Genomic DNA, 24,455 nt, shown 5'->3' with positions numbered 1-24,455 from the left:
ACCTTCCCGTTTTGAAAGACATGACTGATGTTACCAGTCTCACATTCTTCATTAATATCATAATGTATTCTCAAAATAAACTTAAACGAGCTCCCTAAGAGGATAACTGCTGGTTAGTAAGGGAATCAGTGGACGAACCTCTATCCATGAAACTGGCCCTCGCTATTAGCCAGGCAGATGTATCATTAATTCAGAGCGCACACAGCCATCTCAACACGACTGGAGAAATAAACACGGAGCTATTATTAATACCCAGTCAAATGATGTCCTCCCACTATCACAGACTAGACTAACCACACATGTAATATAGTTAGTATTCATCGGATCCCACAGAGGTTTTAAAATAGCACTGAAGTAGGAACTGAACAAAATGATAGCCATGATAAAGTGACTCGGGAGGGATTTAAATTCTGCCTCTTATGAAACAAAAGAGATTAATTCACACTCAGTATAGCAACGGTTTCAAGAAACCTGCATAGTCTGATGTAGCAGAAAGTAAACCTTTCTCTCCAAAAATTAATTGAATGGTGCTTGACTCAGAATATATTGAGAGAGCCAACGGAAGTTGATCATGGAAAACCATGACTTCAGAGTTGAGAAAACCCCATCACATTATCTTCTGCAGTCTCTCAGAGGTAAAAGCCCAGGGATGGTCCTAATCACAAATTCGCCGGCACCTTCAGACCCATCTGGTCCCGTTTGCTAAGCACAGCACAGCCACCTGTTGGCCAACCACACGTAAGAACCTGGAGATGAGGTGGATGCGCCCCCATGGCGAGTTGGACATAGAGGGACAGGCAAGCGATACTGACCTTTGGAGGAGCGGAAGTGTTTGCTGGGGGCGGTGAAGCCTCGGGTCCCGTGCACGTTCACGGCTGCCACGCGGAACTGGTACCACCTGCTGGGCCGTATGTCGGTCAGTTGGACCCGCTCATCCGTGGTCTGAGGGGAAAGTCACAGAGCACAGAGATCCCCTTTATCCTGACGTGCCCGTCAGGTCTGTTTTAGAAACACACGCACTTAACAGCCCATGCAACACAGCCTCGCCGTGCCCTGCCCTCCTGGATGAGAGCAACCCGTCCTGCTCCGGTAGGGGAGGGGCTGTCGGGGACCAAGGAATTCCTAGGGAAGGTTCCAACTGCTTGATTCCATTCATAGGTATTTCACCTCGAAGAGTCAAAGCTCTCTGGAAGTCAAAATCTCGTGACAAATGCTTGGGCTGTTTTAAAATCTGGTGACTAAATACAGCATTGGAGAGATTTCATCAATAAATTATACTTACGAATGAATAAATACATGAAGGAATCATTACAGTATAGAGAAAATGAAATCGACTTTAGTTTATAGAAGGGAAATGCCTCCTACTTGCTCGCCAAATATAATTTTGGAAGTATGGACGTGAACCCACACGCTTAAATTCTGGAAGTACATTGCAACCCAAGACTTTTTTGTTTAATTTGAGTAAATCATGTAAGATCTGCAAAGAGTCGTGTTCCTGAAGGGTGAGGGATGTTTCGTCCAAGAAAAGGTCCAGAGAAGAAAACTGGACAATGGGACAGCTCCACAGGTCTTGCTGTCCCTACAGCTACGTCCCAAGATATCAAACAACTTGAGCATCTTCCCACTGCCCTCCCCTTCATCAAACTCAGGGCAATAGGCCTGCTTCCAGCAACGTCCTAGGGTAGACGTGAAACCTTGGCCTTGACTCCGAGGGATAGACGCCCGAGTTCTACGCCTCACGTGTGCCAAGTGCTGAGCTCAGCTTGGCGCTCGGTGGATAAAACTGGAAAACAGAACTGAACTGAAACCCTCCTAAAGCTGAGTTTATAATAACTTACTGAAAAGGATCGTCATGTGTATTTTAACATTCAAAAGAAGCTAAGCATTTCCGAGATCAAAGGAAGAAGATGACTTCAAGTGTGGCTTTCTACCTCGTTTGGCAGAATTTGAGATAACATTTTCACTGACTTGTTTGTCTAGTTTTAGCTTTCAATTTAAGGAACTAAAGCCAGCATGCTAGCCACAGCATTCAGCAGACAGAGAAAGGAAGCATTACATGTGGTATTAACTAGTGAAAATAGTAATAATAACAGAAATGATAGTGCACGGTCTTTCCTCTCTCCGAATAAGAGGATATGAAAGAGAAGCGCTTATCATCAGTTACTTTCATAAATCTTCAAATTTATAATTTGGAAATATTTGGAAATTGCATAATTTGGAAAAGTTACAAATGATACTGTAGCAATTGTTTAAGGGAGAATGCCGTGTAAACCAAATATAATTTCAGGCTGTATTCTGAACATCTTTATGTTTTGTTAAAACACAATTTTTTAACAAAATAGGTGTGGAATAGACTTGCTAAATTTATCTGACCATTTTTCTTCCCCCCTAATTTAAGATGTTTCTCTTAACATCACATTTCTCATTGATTTGGGTGGTATTTAAATTATTTTAGTGTCTATCCTTTCTGAGATGCTACTGTTGCGAAAGGGACCAAATTCTTCTCCTAAACACCTGAATGCTGACATTTATTTTATATTTACTGAAAAAAAATCATGGGAATCTTGTCCTTGGAGGAAAAAATGACCTGATCAACTTCAGGACAGAATTTCCCCCTATAGACCTACATGTAGAGAAGGCATTTCAGTTGCTGAAAAGCATGAAGCAGTTGTGTATTGAGAATTTATTCTTTCCTCCATCCGTGGAGTCTGCCTGCAGCTGGTACTCCATTTAACAGCTCTTAAAAAGAAAGAAAATATTTTGCTTTTCACATCCACAAGACAGAGGAGGTAAAGCACTGGGAAGATAAACTCCATCCAGGTGGCCTCCCAGTTGGTAAGCTGACCAAGAAGAAGAAAGCACTTAGGGGAGATTGATGAGCTGCTGGCCGCTTCCCACTAAGTAGTTGTGTGATATGAATCTTCCTCCCGCCACGAGAGTCCCATGCGGAATAAAGGCTTAAATGTAGGAGAAATAGAGGAGAAGGCCTTGAGATGATCAACTAGCACATTGGCGAGTCCTACGGGTGTTGCATTTCCCTCACTCTAGTCGGTTTTAAGTTTATCTCAAGGAAGCGTACTTCTCGGAATAAATGTGAACACTCATTAGAAAACCGTCTCCCTTCCACGTGCGCTGTGAACACATGAAGCCAAGTTTCTCGTGGTACCCGGTTACGCCTACAGAGCCCATCCCGTCTTCCGCCCACATGCAGAGCACGTCCACCTTGTGTTACGTGATTTCGGCGCTCGGGTTGTTTTGACCGCGGCACAGCAAGCTCAGTTTCTCTCTGTAGGCGAAGGAGACACCGCCTCAAGGGGGAGACACTGCCTATGAAGCACTAACCTGGGCTACCGTCTGCCAATGGGTGGCGTCGTCTTCACTAGGATGGATTCCATAATTCCATCTTCTCTGTACCACGTAGATCACAGGCTCAATTGAAATATTGAATTTTGAGGACCATTTAATCTCCAGCTGCCCGGACTGCAGTTCTGTGAATCGTAACTCCTTCCTGGGCTTCAGGGGGACACCTGAAACAGAACCGCGCCAGTTAAAACAGCCCGTGTGTGACTCGGAGTGCGGTGAAAGCTGAGAAAGAAAATCTACGGAAGAGACAAATCTCATCTCGTGACAACGGATCCTCTATTTCCTTTCTTAAAAGCAGCTCCTCCCTATCAGGGGTTCACATTTGAAATCTCCTGACACGAAGTTCAGTTTCGCTCTCCCAGTTTTTTAGAGGGTCTAAACGGATTCCTGATTCTGAAAAAGGTCACCTCTAGAGCAATGACTTTATGCGTGTTCTTCCAAGTAAATCCTGTTACCAAGCTGCACCACTGGAGGCTAACCCGGAATCCACACGGGGCGACAGTCAGGAGGAGGCTTGAGCCCTCTTTCCCACGTAACACGCTCCGTCTCTGCAGACAGATCCCAGGGTCCTTAAAGCACGGTTCTCAAGTTTGCTCTCCTCTCTATCTGAGCGAGTTTTCCTCTTAAGGAAAACATCATAAAGCCCAATCGTCTCACGTGGTCCAATCTTACAAGAATGGTTTCCGAAGCATGAGTCTTGTGGATTCCCCAACTGACTGCTGGACCTCTGCCCTACTGACTTACCGTCTAAAATTGGAAAAAGATGAATTGATAATGTTTGGTTTGGGCATGAGTGAGTGCCTGGCTTCAGAAGTCCCTCACAGGTGCCTCACTGGAAAGTAGTTCATCATTTTGATTCCTTTCTTCCCCCTACAGTGCATGCAAGTTGCCTGGTAACTGAAAGATTTAAGAACCACGGTTCGAAATAGCAGCTGTCATGGAAAGGGAGTTTTAAAACCAATTTCTAATACTAACAGGACATATGAAATTAGGTAGAGTCTATGGCATCATGATGTTCAATGCCATCCAAACCCAGAACACCAGCTGCATTAAAATCATTCTCTGCTGAGAACGAGTATTTGCCTAAAGCACTGACAGCTAAGCATTGGAAATGGTTAGCTCAGAACCCTGCCTTCATTTTTCCGTTTCTTGAGTTTAAACTGAGAAAACTAGAAAATGCGCAAATACAAAACATAAGCTCTGATGCATGTTAGTGATGCGGCCGAATTCAACTCATTTCATTCTGATCTTAATCCAAGCCCAATCTTGTGCTGGGAACTTTTAAAGGCATTAAACACTGAGGTGGACAGAGCTGGATAATTTTAAAATGGCATACGTATATCTGCTCAAAAGCTCACTGACCCTTAAAAACTATTTTCTAGGGCTTCCCTGGTGGCACAGAGGTTAAGAATCCGCCAGCCAATGCAGGGGACACGGGTTCGAGCCCTGGTCCGGGAAGATCCCACATGCCACGGAGCAACTAAGCCCGTGCGCCACAACTACTGAGCCTGCGCTCTAGAGCCCGCGAGCCACAACTACTGAAGCCCACGCGCCTAGAGCCCGTGCTCCACAGCAAGAGAAGCCAGTGCAATGAGAAGCTTGCGCACCGCAACGAAGAGTAGCCCCCGCTCGCCGCAACCAGAGAAAGCCCGCATGCAGCGACGAAGACCCAATTCGGCCAAAAATAAATAAAATAAAAATAAAATAAATAAAATTTTTAAAAACCCAAAAAACTATTTTCTAAACAACCACAGTCACCGCCCCTATTGCATTCTCCATGTTGATTTGCCGGCGGGTTGTATCTGTACGTTGCCCTTCACTTTACCATAAAGTTGTCTCATGGGATCCTTGCTGTGGCCTCATCCACTGGGTGAAGGGTGAAGCAGCTACATTCTGAGCCCCAGGGAACTGAGTCTGAGGAAGATTAAATAAATTGCCTGGAGCCATGACCCATCTCCGGTTTCTCCCTGAATTTTCTGCCACATTTTGGATTAGGAAAAGCCACTTAGAAAGGTAGAGAAACAAAGGGGTTTCCGTAGCTCTGCAAGTCCCTCGGACATTCTGATTCTAACGTCCTTGAAGTTCCTGGTTGCTGTGGGACTCTTCCGTCTTTGCTCCTGCTGTGCCCCCGCAAGAGCCTTTTTCAAGCTCATCTCAGAAACTTCTCGGTGCATAACCTTACACTGACGCTTCCATGCCCAGAATGCTTCTGCAGAGCGAGTGCTTCTCACATCTACCCCCAGTCCCTCTCTGGGCTGCATGGCCTCATCCACCTGCATAAGTCCCCTCTCAAATGCGTGTCCCCAGATGCGCCCCTCCTCCTGAGACGCGGGTCCTCGTGACATCTCTAGGCTGTTGGACATCGAAGGGTTCCCAGAACCTTTTGTCTTGTGCTTGCACCTACCAACATCCTGTGGCTTTACTGCAGAGTATAATTTCAGGAACCCCTCAGTCATCCTGTCTCCATGGTGACCACCTGTTTTAGGCACTTTCCTCTCCTGTCTGGACCATCACCATAGCCTCTAGCCCATCTCCCTGCAAGCCAATCTCTTTTCTCTAATTCCCTCTTCACCGTATTTGTGGTTATTTTCTTCAAGTGGAGGAGAGAGGCTCTCCTTCTCCTTCTCAGAGCGTTCAAGCGCATCTGTTTGCTACAGAAGGGAGGGAAACGTCTCTGCATCTCACTCGAGGCATCCATCTTCACCACCACCTACCAGTTATCTTTCAGTTGATCTCGTGGTACATTTTACGTGTCTGTCGCACACCTGCCTTTACACCCACAAACACACTGCCAGGCACTCCCTACTACCACGGCCTGTTCATGGTGTCTTCTTCACTCTGAAGAAGTGAAGAAGACCCTCTTTCCTTCTATTTTCGGACCACAGACCCTGGAATACTTCCAGGCTCAGTCCAAATGCCACCCTTCGGAGCCACTTTCCCTAAGGCTCCCAATTGGAAAGAAAGGCTCCATTCTTCTGCTAGCTCTTCAGCATTTAACCTGTCACTGTCGAAATGCAGTTAACTGCCTCCCTCCACAGCCAGCTCGTGTAATGATGTCTGCCTTCGCCACAAAGCTAAAACCCCAGAGGTCAAGAACCACATCTCCTCAATTTCCACGTCACCATGTCCTCGTAGAGGGCGCTCTGCAAGAGCGAATGGCCCGGAACTGTTCGTTGAAGAAACAGCCCAACCCGCTCTTATTCTTCTCTCAAGAATACACCTGGGGACGTAAGAGGACTCGGAACATTTACACACGTCTTTGGGACAATGGTAAACCCCTCTCTGCTAGAGCGTCACGGAGGGGAAGGAGAAGACTTATCGCAGGCGTTCGGTGCCACCTTCTCTGGCGTGTGTATCCTTTCAAGGAGCTCACATCTCCTTTTCTGTCAAGGTCCTATGGCTCAAACATTCCTTTACTTACTACTTAAAGAGACGATGGCTGGCTAGTTCCTGAACCTCACAGAGCACTTTCGCTGAGAGCACGTTCTTGGCTCTCCACGTATAATCCTCTAGCGTAAACGCAGCTACAGTAAATCCTCGAGTCGCTGAAGCACCCTGAACTCGTCGGCAGCAGAGCTGCCGCTGCTGAGTTGCATCCGCACCCCCGTGCTCTGAGGCTTCAGTCTTGAATATCATTCAACTACCAAGAGCCTTCATGGCACACGATGACTGTCAGGGCACTGTCAGTTCAAATTCCTTCATCTGAGAATCTCTTTAATTATGATGTGCAATGGTCTTGCAATTTGCATTTTAAGAAACGGTCCATCTGGTTTGCATTAGGGTCAGCTGGCTCCCCTGATTGGGAGTCACTGCATAATTGTGTGCAGATGGGGCTCAGGCCTGGACCCTCAGCCCTCACGTCAGTCCTTTCATAGTCCTTGAGAGCTCACCCAGCATCCCGGCTGCATAACCAGATGCAGAGGATGGATCTGTCCTCAGTGTGGTTTTTATTATGTAAATGACTAGGATCTTTCTTTTTTAGTATTTTTGAACGTATTAGTCATCTGAAATCTAAACTATTCTGTTAAAAACTTCAAAAATGCTATCATATAACATCCCACAATATATGACAATACCGGTGCATTTTTTTTCTTTAAAACATAACAAGTATTTTGGTGAAATCAAAGGAACAGAAACCCAGTGCTTCAAAAAAGGTTGAAACTATGCTGACAGAAAACTCAATAAAGACAGACCATCAGCAGTTGCAAATCATCACAAGATCTGACTGTTCATATAAATATACCTGTCACAAGTCTAGGTACGAAAATGCAGCAAGATATTGTGTTCCGGGCTTTCCTGGTGGCACGGTGATTAAGAATCCGACTGCCAATGCAAGGGACACGGGTGCAAGCCCTGGTCTGGGAACATCCCACATGCCGCGGAGCAGCTAAGCCCGTGAGCCGCGACTACTGAAGTCCAAGCACCACAACCACTGAAGCCCGCATGCCTAGAGCCTGTGCTCCGCAACGAGAAGCCACCGCAATGAGAAGCCCATGCACTGCAACGAAGAGTAGCCCCCACTCGCCACAACTAGAGAAAGCCCACGCACAGCAACAAAGGCCCAACGCAGCCAAAAATAAATTAAATTAAATTAAATTAAAATTAAAAAGATATTGTGGGGCTGCTTTCCTGGGGGCGCAGTGGTTAAGAATCCACCTGCCAATGCAGGGGACATGGGTTCGAGCCCTGGTCTAGGAAGATCCCACATGCCGCGGAGCAACTAAGCCCGTGCGCCACAACTACTGAGTCTGTGCTCCAGAGCCTGTGAGCCACAACTACTGAGCCCGCTTGCCACAACTACTGAAGCCCGCACGCACTGGAGCCCGTGCTCCGCAACAAGAGAAGCCACCGCAATGAGAAGCCTGTGCACCGCAACGAAGACTAGCCCCTGCTCGCCGCAACTAGAGAAAGCCCGCGCACAGCAATAAAGACCCAACGCAGCCAAAAATAAATAAAATAAATTTTTTTAAAAAAAGATATTGTGTTCCAGGGATAATATCTCTCCTAAGGACAACTGTACTCAAGGAATTTGTGCTTACATCACATTAAGGCACTCAGTCACTATATTCAAAGTGTGAAAAGTTAATTTGTGAAAAGCGGCCCATCTCCAAAATCCTGAGGTTGATGTATTTCAAATACTAAGAGATTCATGGAAATAGTAAGTCAACTCCATCATCACATCAGATCTTTCTGGGAAGAAACAAACTGATCTAGGATTAATTCCTGGTTAGCACCTGGTAAAGAAAAATGACTGCTGTCTCACAGCCACCTGCCTAACTGAAGGCCACAAACTACTCTGAATGTTTACATTTGGAAAAGAAGTTCAGCTCTTCTCTTTCCCTCCCCAAACCAAATGTCCCAGTTGGGAGTGAGGAGAGGCAGTAAGATACTAAAGCATCACCTCTAGACAGAGGACAGTCCAACTAGGCTGTAAACCAGACCTAAAATAGGGGAGGATCAAAGGAAAACCAGTGCCCCAACGAACCGGAGCTTGTGTTTCACCCATAGAAGACCAGCTTGGGAATTTCCCACAGTCTCACGAAGGTGTGCGTGTCACAGACTAGCACCTTCGGGCCTGGTTTACCCACGGTAACATGGTCAAGTCTTCCAGGGGGCTGCTTCTAATAGTTTTACTTGAAGGGTGAAGGAAAAGCTCTCTTTTGTTTTCCTTTGTTTCAAACCCTAACACCAGTCTGTAAAGTTAACTCAGGCATCAGGCAAGGACACTTCTCACAGCATAATCCAAATTAGATGCGCAAATGTAACACGGGACATTCTGTTATCATTTTTTTCAAAACACACAGTGTTTTGAAAAACTCAAGTTTCCAGCATATATAAAGCCTCCTAAGGTATGAAATCAGCCTACACCCCATCTTCCTTTCTACAAAAGTGGACCAGACAGAAAGGATATAAGTGTTTCCATGTATTTAAAAAATTTTTCATTAACTCAATAAGCGATAAAAGGAAAAACAGGACAGCGGATGGCACATAGCAATTTATGGCAAAAGCTAAGAAAGTGATTGGTCCACTTCAGTGAGTGTGTGCGTATGACCACCTTGACGAGGAACTGCTGGGCCGGGTGGAGGTTGGTGTCCTTTGATTTTGCACCCCGGTGCTCACCCAGTACAGGGCGTAAGCAATGTCAGGCACTGCCCATAACTCCTAACACATAGTCAGTAATTACTAACTGAGCTGAAATGTGTCAGTACTTGGAGATCCAGGTGACATCAGTCCCTTTTAAACTCAAAATGGGGAAGACATTAAGAAAATGCCCTCTGGGATTTCCTATGAGAGGACACTTCAACAAGTAAATAATGAATGAATGAAACGGACGTGAGGAACTTACAGGTTTGCCCAACAGAACCTCGTGGTTCTTCACGAGGTATACTTTGTATCTAATTTAAATATTACAACTCCACAAACTAGTTGGAAATAAAGTTCAAACAAAAAAAGCTCCATGTTATTGATGAGCCTAAAAACTACTGATAAATCAGTGGTTGTATTAGATTTAATCTATTTGATCTTGATCTGTCTTTTACTTGAGCTATAATAATGCAGGGGTGCCCAAAGAGGGCTTGAAGTTTAGGGTCCTATTACAGTAGCTGGAGAGAGTGAAAATAAAAATGACAGGAGAGCTGGCCCAGGTGGGAACAGGCATTAGACGCCTCGCTGCTGCCAACCCCTGGATCCCCTCGGAGGCGGCCTGCGACCTCAGCCTCAGCACTTGTGAACTGACAGCGGGACTGGTCCAGCTCAACCAGCGGTGGAGCTCCCTCTTCCTAAGGAAAACGCCTGCACAGACCCGGCGCGAGCAGAGACAGGCAGGCAAGCTCGTTTCCCACCGGCTGTTTTGGGGCAGTAAGGGTGCACTTATGAAGGTGAGAAGGACAGTGACAGCTGGGCCTCCAAAGGTTGTCAGGCTGATTTGCATGCATGTTGATGGCTGGATACATGCTTTTCTCCTCACAAGGCCAAGCGCTGGGTCAGGAAGGACCCTTTCTCAGAGAGGCTGGGACCATCAGCACCAGAAGCCTCTTTTTTTCTTTTTTGCGGTACGCGGGCCTCTCACTGTTGTGGCCTCTCCCGTTGCGGAGCGCAGGCTCTGGACGCGCAGGCTCAGCGGCCGTGGCTCATGGGCCCAGCCGCTCCGCGGCACGTGGGATCTTCCCGGTCGCATCCCCTGCATCGGCAGGCGGACTCTCAAGCACTGCGCCACCAGGGAAGCCCAGAACCCTCTTTTGATGACTGTCAGATGCTCCCAGGACATGGAAGCCAGCCTTCATTCAGAGAGCAAGGAAAAAATCTCTATGTAGTGTGTGTGTATATATATATTTTTTTTTTTTTTTCAAAATAATACTATTTTATCCTTGTGCTCATTATGCAAAAGTCACTGCCAGGTCAACAGAGTCTTTTTATTCTATTTGCGGTTAGCCCTCCATGAATTGCCTCTGTCCACAAACACCCAGGTCAAGACTTACTTGTAGTAGAAAGGCGACTTCGGCACTTGAGAAAAGCCCACCGTATTACGTTTAAATTGCAGCTATCTTTTAATCATTAATCATTTATGCTGGCCCTTTACAGACTATTTCCCGTATTCTCGGTGAACCAGGCATACTTGAAATTCACACGGACTCTTCACTGCTTTCACGTGAAAAGCACATTTTAATTTATATTGACTCCTTTAACCGCCTCACTTTGAAAACAAAAAGGGTTTTACAAATGGGTTTTCAACCATCATTCTAAAAGCATCCTATTTTTATGGTAAATGCTGGTATAGCAAATGTTCTATAATAACAGGTTTCATAATAGTAGACTTTTAAAAAATTAAATGGTGTTAGATTGGGCAGAGGTGATTTTATGTAGTTTATAACAAAAGGCATGGAAACAATAAAACTTTAAATCCATTAAGGAAACATCAGTCTGTTAAGAAAGGGAAAGCAGCAATTATTTTGAATCTGAGACAGTATTTGTGCCAGGTTTCCAAGGATCTTAGGGGAAAAAAAATGGAAAACTGCATGGATTCCACAGATTTCAGGTAAGAGTATTTCCAAGTGGCAGCTGGAGGAAGATGGCGCAGGTATGTGTCTTCTGGGAGACCTGAATTGTGATAAGCCTAAGAACAGACTTCTGAAAATAGTCAACAAGCCCCTAATGCAGAACCGGCATTGCAACAACATACACTTGATGCGTGAGAGGGAAAGTGCGAGAGAGCAAGAGAGATCTCTTTCTACTTATAATGAATAATGCCTAGTGACCGATTCTCTTTTTCTCTTCAAATGAGACCCAAAAAAGTAACGAACTGTTATGTCTCCCATAGTATGCTTTCTGGCATGCCAAACTATACATGATACAACAGCATGGGTTTAACATACAAGAACTTCGTCACACTCACAGAAAGAGGCATGTAACAGCATAGAGGAGTTAAGTGCTCTAGAAGATGCCTGTGGATGTAAACCGTTACATCGGCTAAATTGTTTGGTAACTTGCATCCCTATCTTTTGGAAGAGGGCAATTCCTCCATCTGGGAACTGAAGATACCAATCAAAATATTGAAAGTTCCCTGCAAGCACACTTCTGTTCTTGGATCGTGCCAACAGAAACCCACAACACTCATGCGTCTATTATGCGTTTTTCAGCTGGGCCCCATCGCCAGCCTGTTTTCCAAGGATGTGAATACGGTTACTCCAAGGTAGCGAGCGGAGCTCCGTTCATTTACTCATGTTGGAGAAAAACACACAAAAAGTTCCTGAGTTGATGGTGGCCTTCCGACATGTCAACTTCTAAACGAACTCATGTGATATAGCTATTATTTTGTAATAACTTTAAATGGAGTGTAATCTATAAAAATACGGAGCCACGATATTGTACACCTGAAACTAATACTGTAAGTCAACCATACTTCAATAAAAAAATAAGAAGAATTCCCATGAAGGATTTACTCCACCCCAGTAGGAGTTCACTGGGGCTGATTTCTATGGTCCAGTAAGTATTTTCAGATGTTTGTATGTGGCACAAGGTACATTTTCATACAGTTCTCGCTTTCCTTCCAAGTCACATCTTTGACATCCTTCCTCACACGCACACAACCCCCCCGTGACCCTGGAGGTCCCCTCGCCTACTCCGCTCTGCTCCTTACCTTTGTACAGAGTCTTGGGCACCTGGCAGGTGTGTCCACATCCATTGGAACAACACTTCTTAACCCCAGAGCATTCACTGTCCACTTCACAGCTTTCGACACAGGCGGCGGCAAAGCCACTGGCCTTCTCGGGAGCTGGGCAATCCCCCTGCTTTACCGACAGGATGTACTTGAGGAACTCACAGCTGGTCAGGCATTCATAGTTCTTCTTGGGGAACAGAGGCTGGGAGAGAATAGAAAAAAAAATTCTCCCATTAAAGACACATGGAGTCTGATTTCCAAGGCGTCAGAAAGGCAGGTCAAAATTCTTACTCCATCAAAGTCTCCCCTGAATTGTTCACAAAGTAAATGTACTTGCTTTCTTTCCCCCTAAAGAAGTGATCTTTTATGCTAATTTTTTAAAGGACTACGACCCATGACTTAGAACTTTATTTTACATGCAACAGATACACGTCAATTACACATACGCGCATTCACAGATTATTGTTACATTCTAAGTTCTGATATTGTAAATTTAATGTACATCGAGACATCAATACTCTGACAATTAAATACCAGGGAAAAATTTCACACTCTTAATTACCAAAGGTGGAAAACTAGAAACACTAGCTAGGAAAAGTATCATTTCAAGGTTTGAATTAGAATTGTAGATGAGAATAACATTGATTGTTAATAATCATATATAGGGTTTCCCTGGTGGTGCAGTGGTTAGGAATCCGCCTGTCAATGCGGGGGACACGGGTTCGAGCCCTGGTCCGGGAAGATCCCACATGACACGGAGCACCTAAACCTCTGCACCACTACTGAGCCTGCGCTCTAGAGCCCACAAGCCACAACTGCTGAAGCCCACGTGCCACAACTACTGAAGCCCGTGCGCCTAGAGCCCGTGCTCCACAACAAGAGAAGCCACGGCAACAAGCAGCCTGCACACCGCGACGAAGACCCAACACAGCCAAAAAAAATTAATTCATTTTTTTTAAAAAAACAAAGTTAAAAAGAATTTTTTTTAATTAATGATACATAAAATTTGAAAATAACATGAACTGACTGGATCAAAACTGTGTCTCAATTCAAGAACTTTCCAGGTAAAACAGAAGAAAGGTCATGCTTTCAATACTGAAGTACCACAAGTCTGTAGCTAGTTAATTTAAATTAAAAAAAAAAACTTTATAAACATTTAAAGCATCATCAGTTCTTAAGGCTCTTCTGTCTTATGCACTTTCACAGCTCATTTTTCTGTTAGCTACTAGATGTTTTACTTCATTAGTTTTTTTTTTCTTTAAGGATACTGAGTTGGTATGGTGTGGGGTTTTTTAATATAAATTTATTTATTTTATTTATTTTTGGCTGTTCATTGCTGCGTGTGGGCTTTCTCTAGTTGTGGGAGAGCGGGGGCTACTCTTCGTTGCAGTGCGTGGGCTTCTCGTTGCAGTGGCTTCTCTCGTGGTGGAGCACGGGCTGTAGGCACGTGGACTTCCATAGTTGTAGCACATGGGCTCAGTAGTTGTGGCTCACGGGCTTAGTTGCTCCATGGCATGTGGGATCTTCCCAGACCAGGGCTCGAACAAGTGTCCCCTGCATTGGCAGGCGGATTCTCAACCACTGCGCCACCAAGGAAGCCCTTCATTGGTTTTTGAAGTTCTCAATTCAGGTCCAAATCTAAGTTAGGAATCAAAGAAGCATGTGAAAGGATCAGGAACAATTATAGAGCTTTGGCCAGCTTTCCTCTTTCAACAAAATGTATACATTACATGCACTGACGAAAACAGTTAAGTTACTAAAGTCATTGGCCCCTGCCACACCGGCTGAGATTTGCAAGTAGACATAATTTTATTAAATCTGGCAAGTGTTTACTGCTTGCTAAGTTAGCAATCACAGGGACTTAGTTTGCGCTATGCATAATCAAATCAGCTCACGGCAAACATCCTCACACATGAAAACGGAGTATAACTTGGGAGTCAGATAACGAAGTAAGGGCTGTCTGTTCATATGACTCTAATCATCTTCATGCCAACTGCCACGCCCTTGAACTGGGAGGGACAGGAAAGCAGGAGCTGCTATCTCCTCCCCTTACTGATTTACTCACCGAGCTCATTACTCACTGGGCCAGAATTAAAAACAAGTAAACAAAAACACTGGCGGAGACAGATCTGCAACATTTGCTCCCACTGAGTGTAAAAGAAGAATGATCATAATTAGCACAATCCTTTGGATCTTCCAGTTGAGGTAGGGTTGTTCTCTACAATTCTTTTCCGTTTTGCTATGGATTCAAAAATGTGATTTTTTTTGTTGTGGGGGGGTGGGTATTTTGAGGTCCATGGAAACAAATCAGGAATCAAAGAAAGTTCCTCTCTGCACTGGAGCTTTCTAGACGGGTCCCCGAGCTTGCAGTGTTCCAGATGACATACTGAATATTCTATTAGATTGTGTACACGGAGAACTAGGCAGGGCTGTACCAAGTTAGCTCCCAACAGCTACTCAGCAGGACTGGACTCATGGATGTATCTTTTCTTTTCCCACTGCTACACATTTCCTGTTTAACATTTCCAAATTCTTCTGTTATTCTGATCATAACGTTACAAGAGCCAAAGACAGAGAGGCGGCTTTGCTTCTCCTACAGCGTGACCATCCACAAGTCTCCAATATGCCCCCACCAGGCCCAGCACTGAAATCTGCAGGGAGGGCAGTGGGCCCCCTTGGAATTTATAAGAAAGAAAGAGTCTTCAGTCCTTGAACGTAAATGAAGATCATCTCACAAATACGTGAATTGGTACAGTAATCTCACAGAGGCGTTCTCCTTCACTCTTCTATTTGTTCAGCTCTACTGAAGGCAAATTTTGATGTTCTCTATCAATTATCTTAGATAATCCTCTTGGATTAGGTTGAAAAATATTAATGGTCTGAATATAAATTAGAGAACATATGGTATCTGTACACAAGGTCTCTCCCCATGTCTTTAATCATTGCTTAATGAGAATTTACCACTGAATGGAATAAGGACAAAAATGCTCACAGGTGAGAGAAAACGATGTGTGAACATTAGGACTCTAGATATAAAGAAAATGTGTAAATTGGTCCCCTGATCACCAGTTGGAAATCCTGTGAGCAAAAGATCATTTGGGTGCAGGAAAAGAAACTTCTCACCTTTAAGCGTGTCATATTTCTTGTGCCATGACAACTTAATCACTCGTAGACTCGTCAGGAGGGATGTGAACATTTTAGCAAAGGTGCGGGTTACCCAAATCACAAGGAGTGTCATGCCCCTCAACTTCACAGAAATGAAAACATGCATGGCAACGACAGATGCACCTACTGAATGCTGCATTTCTTGTTTATACAACTGCATCCAGTCTGTTAAGGCAAATTATGAATTGTAAAACTATGTAACTACAATTCCTTTATAAAACTACTCGTATGAATAATTTCACACAAATAACCATTTCTCCAGGTCACTGGCTTGAGTTTAAAATTTGGAGAAAACGTAGTTACTATGCTGATTAATTTTGTTTGTTTTTTGTTTTTTTCTGCCCTGTCCATATACAAAAATAAGAGTGGAATAGTCTTCAAAGATCATGTATTTTTCTAGAGTAGTTAGGGCCTAAAGGATGTCATTATGCGTCCAAAGACGGGCTCAAAAAAGCAAAGAGGTGAAGGAAAATGCCCTTGGGTGCATTGCATTAAGGGGAAACTCCCCCATATTTTAATTAACATTCTACACAATACTAATAAATTCTTATAAATCTCTCCTACATGCCATCTCTTAGCCCGAAACTCAAATGTGTTTTCAGTGCCTCACCTAGGCAACACACTACGCTCACCTTTCTTGTGGCAAATGGTAAAATCGAAATGAAATACTAACAATAGTAACTAACTGTTCTTGGATGCTTTTAAAAAAGATACTCTTATCTTCATTTTGTTTGGTGTAAAATGCAAGGTACTTCACAATAAAATAATCTGTGCGGCAATCATGGGATGATGAACACAAACACATCAAATTCAGTAACATATACTAATACGTTAGAAATCCTATAAATATGAAGCCTCAGATACGGAGAAAACTCTGCATTTGGTGTCTGGTTCAATTCACCAGAACTGCACATGTGCCCAATCTCAACACAGAGCCTTGGCAAAGAGCCAGGGCCTGGGGGCTCTCTCCTGGCTCCAGCCAACACGCAGGCGTGCAACCTTCAGTGTGGACCCCTGAAAGGAGCTCTCCACCTTCATCACCACCATCCCCGCCACCCTCACCAGGGACGACCCGAGGAACCAGCCGTGGCAGGTCATCGCTAACAGCTGCTGAGGGTCTCCCACCCCGTCACCTCTACCAGCTGCTTCCCTAGCTCACCCCACATACTCCTCCCCAGGCCCTACAGCCAGGATTATTTCCATTTCACAAATGAGCAGACAGAAGCTCGGGGAGGTCGTAATTTATCCAAAACCACAAACGAGTAAGAGTGTGGGCCAATGTTTATCTAAGGGCTGCCCTGTATCTCAGGGTAAAGTTAGAAGATGGTTAAGCCAATGGCTTTCAACTTGCTTCCCTACTAGGATAACCTGGGGACTTCTAGCACTCCAGAAACATCCAGGACTAGAGCAGAGGGGAAAAATGCACGCGGGCGCACAAACACACACACTTACATACCTGCATATATGTAAACCATATATACATATAAATCAAAAGGGCAGTTATACTCCACGAATACTGATACGAATGGGCAACGCTGAGATAGAGCTTGCACTACTGAACTCCGAGGATAGAGGTATAATTTTTCAGCCATTCAGGTAGAAAAGGCAAGTTCACTATGATGGAGAAAATAAGGTTTCTCCCAGGTTAATGTGTCTCTATAAAATTTAATGTGTGACGGCAATACGGCAATGGCTATATAATACTAAAGAATATATATATATATATAAAATCAGCTAAGTTGTTATTCAAATAAACACGTGACAGAAATATTCTCAAAGACATAAAGACTCAGAGAATATAACACGCATGAGCCTTTCTTGCAAAACTATGCAATGGTAAAATTCAGCTGTTCCACAAGTTCACAGAAATGAAGAGTAGACGGGCTAGCACAGCACCCCCTGAAAAAAATATAAAGTGTATACTTATATATTATGCGAGAAAAAAAGTGTGTGCAAACCCATTTGGACATCAGGTATAACAGTAGGCAGAGCCTGCCGTGAATAATCTCAAAGAAAATGGTATCTTTTAAAAGACATTGAGACATGATCTAATTTAGAAAGCCAAAAATAAAGAAATTAGCATAAAAGAATTACTAATCATTTTGTCATCCACATAAATATAAAACTAAATTTGAAAAAAGTAGGAGTTACAGTTTAAAAAGATAATATGATATAATAAAATTAAAAGAATATGTCTTAAAAAACCGGTAGGTTAGAAGGAATGGAGCAAGAAATCCTGAACTTAATTTTAGGATATCCGTATTCAGGGCTATGACGTACTGCATGCAGCAAAACGAGCAGAAGGGAAAGGCCTATGGGGAGAAGTCCAGAGGAAACCAGGTGCAAACTTTCCCAGTGGGGTCACACAGGATGCATTAAATTCCTCCAGCCACGAGTTGTAACAACACGTGTGAAATGCTGTCAACCAGCGAAGTCCAGGGGAGACATGAAGCCCAGAGCTTTTCTGGGGGGCTGGTCACATAGGCACCTCCTGCGTAGCATGTACCAAACCCAGACTCCCAGAAGGAAACAGGTGTCAACAGTTTAGGAACAGTGCTATTGGTCTGTACTTTTCTTTTTGTGTGACATCCTTGTCTGGTTTTGGTATCAGGGTGATGGTGGCCTTGCAGAATGAGTTTGGGAGTGTTCCTCCCTCTGCTATATTTTGGAAGAGTTTGAGAAGGATGGGTGTTAGCTCTTCTCTAAATGTTTGATGGAATTTGCCTGTGAAGCCATCTGGTCCTGGGCTTTTGTTTGTTGGAAGATTTTTAATCACAGTTTCCATTTCAGTGCTTGTGATTCGCCTGTTTATATTTTCTATTTCTTCCTGGTTCAGTCTCGGGAGGTTGTGCTTTTCTAAGAATTTGTCCATTTCTTCCAGGTTGTCCATTTTATTGGCATAGAGTTGCCTGTAGTAATCTGTCATGATCCTTTGTATTTCTGCAGCATCAGTTGTTCCTTTTCCTTCTTCATTTCTAATTCTACTGATTTAAGTCTTCTCCCTTTTTTTCTTGATACAGACCAATATCACTGATGAACACAGATGCAAAAATCCTCAACAAAATACGAGTAAACAGAATCCAAGAACACATTAAAAGGATCATACACATACACATACACATACTCAAGTGGGGTTTATCCCAGGAATGCAAGGCTTCTTCAATATATGCAAATCAACCAATGTGATAAACCATATGAACAAATTGAAGGAGAAAAACCATAAGATCATCTCAATAGATGCAGAAAAAGCTTTTGACAGAATTCAACACCCATTTACGACAAAAGCTCTCCAGAAAGTAGGCATAGAGGGAACTTACCTCAACATAATAAAGGCCATATATGACAAGCCCACAGCCAGCATCATCCTCAATGGTGAAAAACTGAAAGCATTTCCACTAAGATCAGGAATAAGACAAGGTTACCCACTCTCACCGCTCTTATTCAACATAGTTTTGGAAGTTTTAGCCACAGCAATCAGAGAAGAAAAGGAAATAAAAGGAATCCAAATCAGAAAAGAAGAAGTCAAACTGTCACCGTTTGCAGATGACATGATGCTATACACAGAGAATCCTAAAGATGCCACCAGAAAACTACTAGAGCAATCAATGCATTTGGTAAAGGAGCAGGATACAAAGTTAATGCACAGAAATCTCTGGCATTACTATACACTAATGATGAAAAATCTGAAAGAGAAATTAAGGAAACACTCCCATTTACCACTACAAAAAAAAAGAATAAAATACCTAGGAATAAACCTACCTAAGAGGGCAAAAGACCTGTATGCAGAAAACTATAAGACACTGATGAAAGAAATTAAACATGATACAAACAGATGGAGAGATATACCATGTTCTTGGATTAGAAGAATCAACACTGTGAAAATGACTATACTACCCAATGCAATCTACAGATTCAATGCAATCCCTAGCAAATGGCACTTTTCACAGAACTAGAACAAAAAATTTCACAATTTGTATGGAAACACAAAAGACCTCTCGAATAGCCAAAGCAATCTTGAGAAAGAAAAACAGAGCTGGAGGAATCAGGCTCCCGGACTTCAGACTATACTACAAAGCTACAGTAATCAAGACAGTATGGTACTGGCACAAAAACAGAAGTATACATCAATGCAACAGGATAGAGAGCCAAGAGATAAACCCACACACTTATGGTCACCTTATCTTTGATAAAGGAGGCAAGAATATACAATGGATAAAAGACAGCCTCTTCAATAAGTGGTGCTGGGAAAACTGGACAGCTACATGTAAAAGAATGAAATTAGAACACTCCCTAACACCATACACAAAAATAAACTCAAAATGGATTAAAGACCTAAATGTAAGGCCAGACACTATACAACTCTTAGAGGAAAACATAGGCAGAACACTCTATGACATAAATCACAGCAAGATCCTTTTTGACCCACCTCCTAGAGTAATGGAAATAAAAACAAAAATAAACAAATGGGACCTAGTGAAACTTCAAAGCTTTTGCACAGCAAAGGAAACCATAAACAAGACGAAAAGACAACCCTCAGAATGGGAGAAAATATTTGCAAATGAAGCAACTGACAAAGGATTAATCTCCAAAATATACAGGCAGCTCATGCAGCTCAATATCAAAAAAAAGAAAACAACCCAATCAACAAATGGGCAGAAGACCTAAGTAGACATTTCTCCAAAGCAGATACACAGAGTGCCAACAAACACATGAAAGGATGCTCAACATTATTAAACATTAGAGAAATGCAAATCAAAACTACAATGAGGTATCACCTCACACCGGTCAGAATGGCCATCATCAAAAAGTCTACAGACCAGAAATGCTGGAGAGGGTGTGGAGAAAAGGGAACCCTCTTGCACTGTTGGTGGGAATGTAAATTGATACAGCCACTATGGAGAACAGTATGGAGGTTCCTTAAAAAACTACAAATAGAACTACCATATGACCCAGCAATCCCACTACTGGGCATATACCCTGAGAAAACCATAATTCAAAAAGAGTCATGTACCACAATGTTCACTGCAGCTCTATTTACAATAGCCAGGACATGGAAGCAACCTAAGTGTCTATCGACAGATGAATGGATAAAGAAGATGTGGCACATATATACAATGTAATATTACTCAGCCATAAAAGGAAACAAAATTGAGTTATTTGTAGTGAGGTGGATGGACCTAGAGTCTGTCATAGAGAGTGAAATAAGTCAGAAAGAGAAAAACAAATACTGTATGCTAACACATATATATGGAATATAAAAAAAATGGTTCTGAAGAACGTAGGGGCAGGACAGGAATAAAGATGCAGACGTAGAGAATGGACTTGAGGATATGGGGAGGGGGAAGGGTAAGCTGTGACAAAGTGAGAGAGTATCATGGACATATATACACTACCAAATGTAAAATGGACAGCTAGTGGGAAGCAGCCGCATAGCACAGGGAGATCAGCTCGGTGCTTTGTGACCACCTAGAGGGGTGGGAGAGGGAGGGTGGGAGGGAGGGAGACGCAAGAGGGAGGGGATATGGAGATATATATATATGTATAGCTGATTCACTTTGTTATACAGCAGAAACTAACACACCATTGTAAAGCAATTATATTCCAATAAAGATGTTAAAAAATAAATAAATAAATAAAATACAGGGAAGAGAAAAAAATAGTTTAGAACAGTGAGCCCCCTCCTCTCAGTTAGGGATTGGTGGGAAAATCTCCCCCAGCCCAAGTTTCCAGAAGCCAGCCAAGGGTCAACCTTTTAGGCAGGAATTTCTAAGGACAGGTTTGCTATGATAACTCCTCTGCACAGGTAACCATGGCTATTTCCAGATGGTAGACTTTGGAGTAAAGGTTAAGTTTTAGTCTCCTGTGCAGCTTGTTATATAAATATTTCAATGGGCATATATAATTTCTATAAAAAGTAAAGACATTATACTGTTTAAAAAAACAACCCAAACTACCAGATGTATCTTTCAAGGAAGGCATCTAAATGCTAAGTATGCATGAAATAGGAAAAGGCATCCTCAGTTCACATGTTTCTAATTTATGCTTGGAAATGAAATTATAATTTGCTTGGAAACTCAGTTACACATCCTAATTTATTAAATGTGATTACAGTTAATTTGGTTCCCAGGCAAACTGTAGACCTTGGCCATGAATACTGTAAAATGAGGAGAAAATCAGAAACATGTATTCGAAAATAGTCACTTTCCTATGAGTACACGTCCCTTTTGCTAAATTAGAGTCATCTTTACATATGTTTATCTCGGCTTCCTCTTCCTTGGCTTTTCTATTTATTTTGAAGGCAATTGTGACACACGGTATGAGGTTATCAAAGGTCAAATTCTCCACTGGGAGCATCACTCCAGAATCATGCTGGAAGATCTCTGGAAGATCTCCAGGAACAAAAATAATTCCAAAACTTCAAAATTTTCTAGAGAATCAGGGACAGTTAGGACACTTGGTAGACCACCATTTCCCTCTCTCCCCCTCGTCCTGCATTTTGTTACTAGGAGCTACCAGGCATGTCTGTGAAGCCCCACGAAGCCTTTATATACTGACTCAGAAGCCAAACTGGCATTCTAGGTACTAGGAAGCTACTGATGAACAGAAGAAGAGCAGGACAGTTACGCCGCACCATGCTTCCAGTTTATGTCTCTACTAACAAACAGGTGACATCATTAAGCAGTTTCATTTGTATTCAAACAGAGGTAGACACAGGAGGTAACGCAGGTACACACACGTGAGGTCAAAAGAGGATGAGACAAGGAGAAAGCTTTTACGATAGGCGGTCAACACTTAGCATGAGTTAACTGGGTAAGCGTGGTGTGGAAGGGCAGAGGGCTATTCTAGAAGGAAAGAATGACAAACACGAGGGCAGAAGCAAATACAGGGTACTCCATTCACGGCACGGCAACTACATCAGTAAGGCAGGAGCTGCATGCAGTGGTGACAACATCAGTGCCGCAAGTCTTGGTTTCTCCAAATGTACGAGGGGAATAATGATAATACTTACTGTGAACTATTACCCTAAGCGCTGACGTATATTGAACACTTGGCACAGGTTCTGCCACATAATCATGCTGAAATTAGTGCTAGCCCCGAAAAGAAGTATTACAGTTTTAAAACATCATTCTAGAAATTCTAGAAAAACGAAAAAACAATGAGAAACACAAGAGGTTAATTACAGATTACCTAAAATACTCGTATGAAAAATTTCTTTTGAGGAGGAATAAATTGTCAAGTTGTTAAATGTACAGATTTACTCTGATTTTTTCTAACGATTCCATCTCAGAGAATTTTGCAAATCCTGTCCCATCCAAGTTACAAGCAAAATCATACTTCAGAAAAGAGATACACTTTCACAGTCTTAGAAATTATAAAAGGTCTGTACCCCCAATTCCAACGTCATCGGGGGGGGCATTCCCCGCACAAACACCAAGCAATTCTCAGACCCTCGCGGGGTGTTTACACAACTCAACTCAATCGTGACACTATCTTCCTGGAGACGGCATCAGACCCCACAGGTCGCGGGCTCAGTCCTACAGGACGACATCCCCTACTGCCTCTGCACAGGCCAGTTCCAAGTTCAGACTGTCGCCTGTGCTTCTGACCAAAGGGCTACAGATTGGAGGTTCCGACAAGCCCCATTCAGGTTCAATTAGTTTGCCAGAGTGCCTCAGAGAAATCAGAGAAACATTTCACCTACTGTATGACCAGTTTCTTACAAAAGGACGTAAGGCGGGAACGGCCAAACGGAAGCCGTGCACAGGGCACGGTACGGGGAAAGGACACAAGATACTCTTCCCAAATCTCCGCATGTTCACCAACCAGGAAGCTCTCTGAACCCGGTCCTCTGGGGGTTTGATGGAGGCCTCATTACTCGGGCATGACTGATCAGCTCATGGGCCGCTGAGGACTGAAGTCAATCTCCGGCTCTTCCCCCCTTCCCTTAAGTCAGAGGGTGGGAGGAAAGTTCCAACCCCTAACTACAGGGTTGCTCCCCTGGCAACCAGCCCCCTGTGAGCAGGGGCTTGGCCAAGGTCATCTCATTAAAGTAACAAGGCACCTTGTGAGAGCTCTCACCACTTAGGACATTCCCGAGGACCTCTGTGCCAAGAAGGGGGTCGAAGACCAAATGCATATATTTCTTCTTATAAATCGCAGGACCCCAGAAATCTTCCTTGAAATTTCTCTTCCTTTGTTTATACACTACTATATGGATAGCATACTTTTAGACTGATGGTACCATCGCAAAGTGAACTAGAAATTACTGTGAATAGAATGTTATTTCCTCATTATAATGTGCAAGGGAAAGTACAAATACCATAGGTTAGCAAAAGGGGTCTCAGCAGAAGTGACTTTTGCCCCACAGAGAGTATGGTAAGGCAAGGCCCGGAGACATCTTTTGGTCCTTACAACCGGGAGGGGAGTGCTCCTGGCATCTAGCGAGTGGGCAGAGCTCAGGGATGCCGCTACAGACCCCACAGTGCACAGGACAGCCTCATGGCAAAGAAGTATTTAACCAAAAACGTCAAGAGTGTCGGACTTCAAAGACTCCGGATGAGAGCAATATATTGATTCATTAGACGGAAAAGCACAAATGTGGAAGGGAGATAAGCTTCCATCACTCTCTGGAGAAGCCCAGAAGCCTCTAGGAGACAGACATTGAAACAACAAAACCACGATGTCATAAGCACTGTCACAGACACGTACAAACCCCGCGAGAACAACAGGTAGCGCATAGTCAAAACACGTCTCGACAGTGTCCAGCAGT

General features: G+C 43.4%; 1 protein-coding gene across 1 annotated transcript in view; it reads right to left on the bottom strand.

Moving 5' to 3' along the window:
- Window positions 1–24,455, bottom strand: part of LOC117310572 (anosmin-1) — a 189,738-nt gene that overhangs the window by 42,855 nt on the left and 122,428 nt on the right. Inside the window, exons 4-6 of the mRNA XM_073799731.1 lie at window positions 12,500–12,722; window positions 3,343–3,527; window positions 813–942 (exon numbers count right to left, since the gene is read on the bottom strand). Coding sequence (XP_073655832.1) covers window positions 813–942; window positions 3,343–3,527; window positions 12,500–12,722 — 538 coding nt within the window. The remainder of the gene's footprint in view (window positions 1–812; window positions 943–3,342; window positions 3,528–12,499; window positions 12,723–24,455) is intronic.

This window comes from Tursiops truncatus, chromosome Y, assembly GCF_011762595.2.
Source record: "Tursiops truncatus isolate mTurTru1 chromosome Y, mTurTru1.mat.Y, whole genome shotgun sequence".
Classification (NCBI taxonomy): Eukaryota; Metazoa; Chordata; class Mammalia; order Artiodactyla; family Delphinidae; genus Tursiops; species Tursiops truncatus.
The sequence above is the reverse complement of the archived record's forward strand: the minus strand, read 5'-3'. Positions and strand labels throughout refer to the sequence as shown.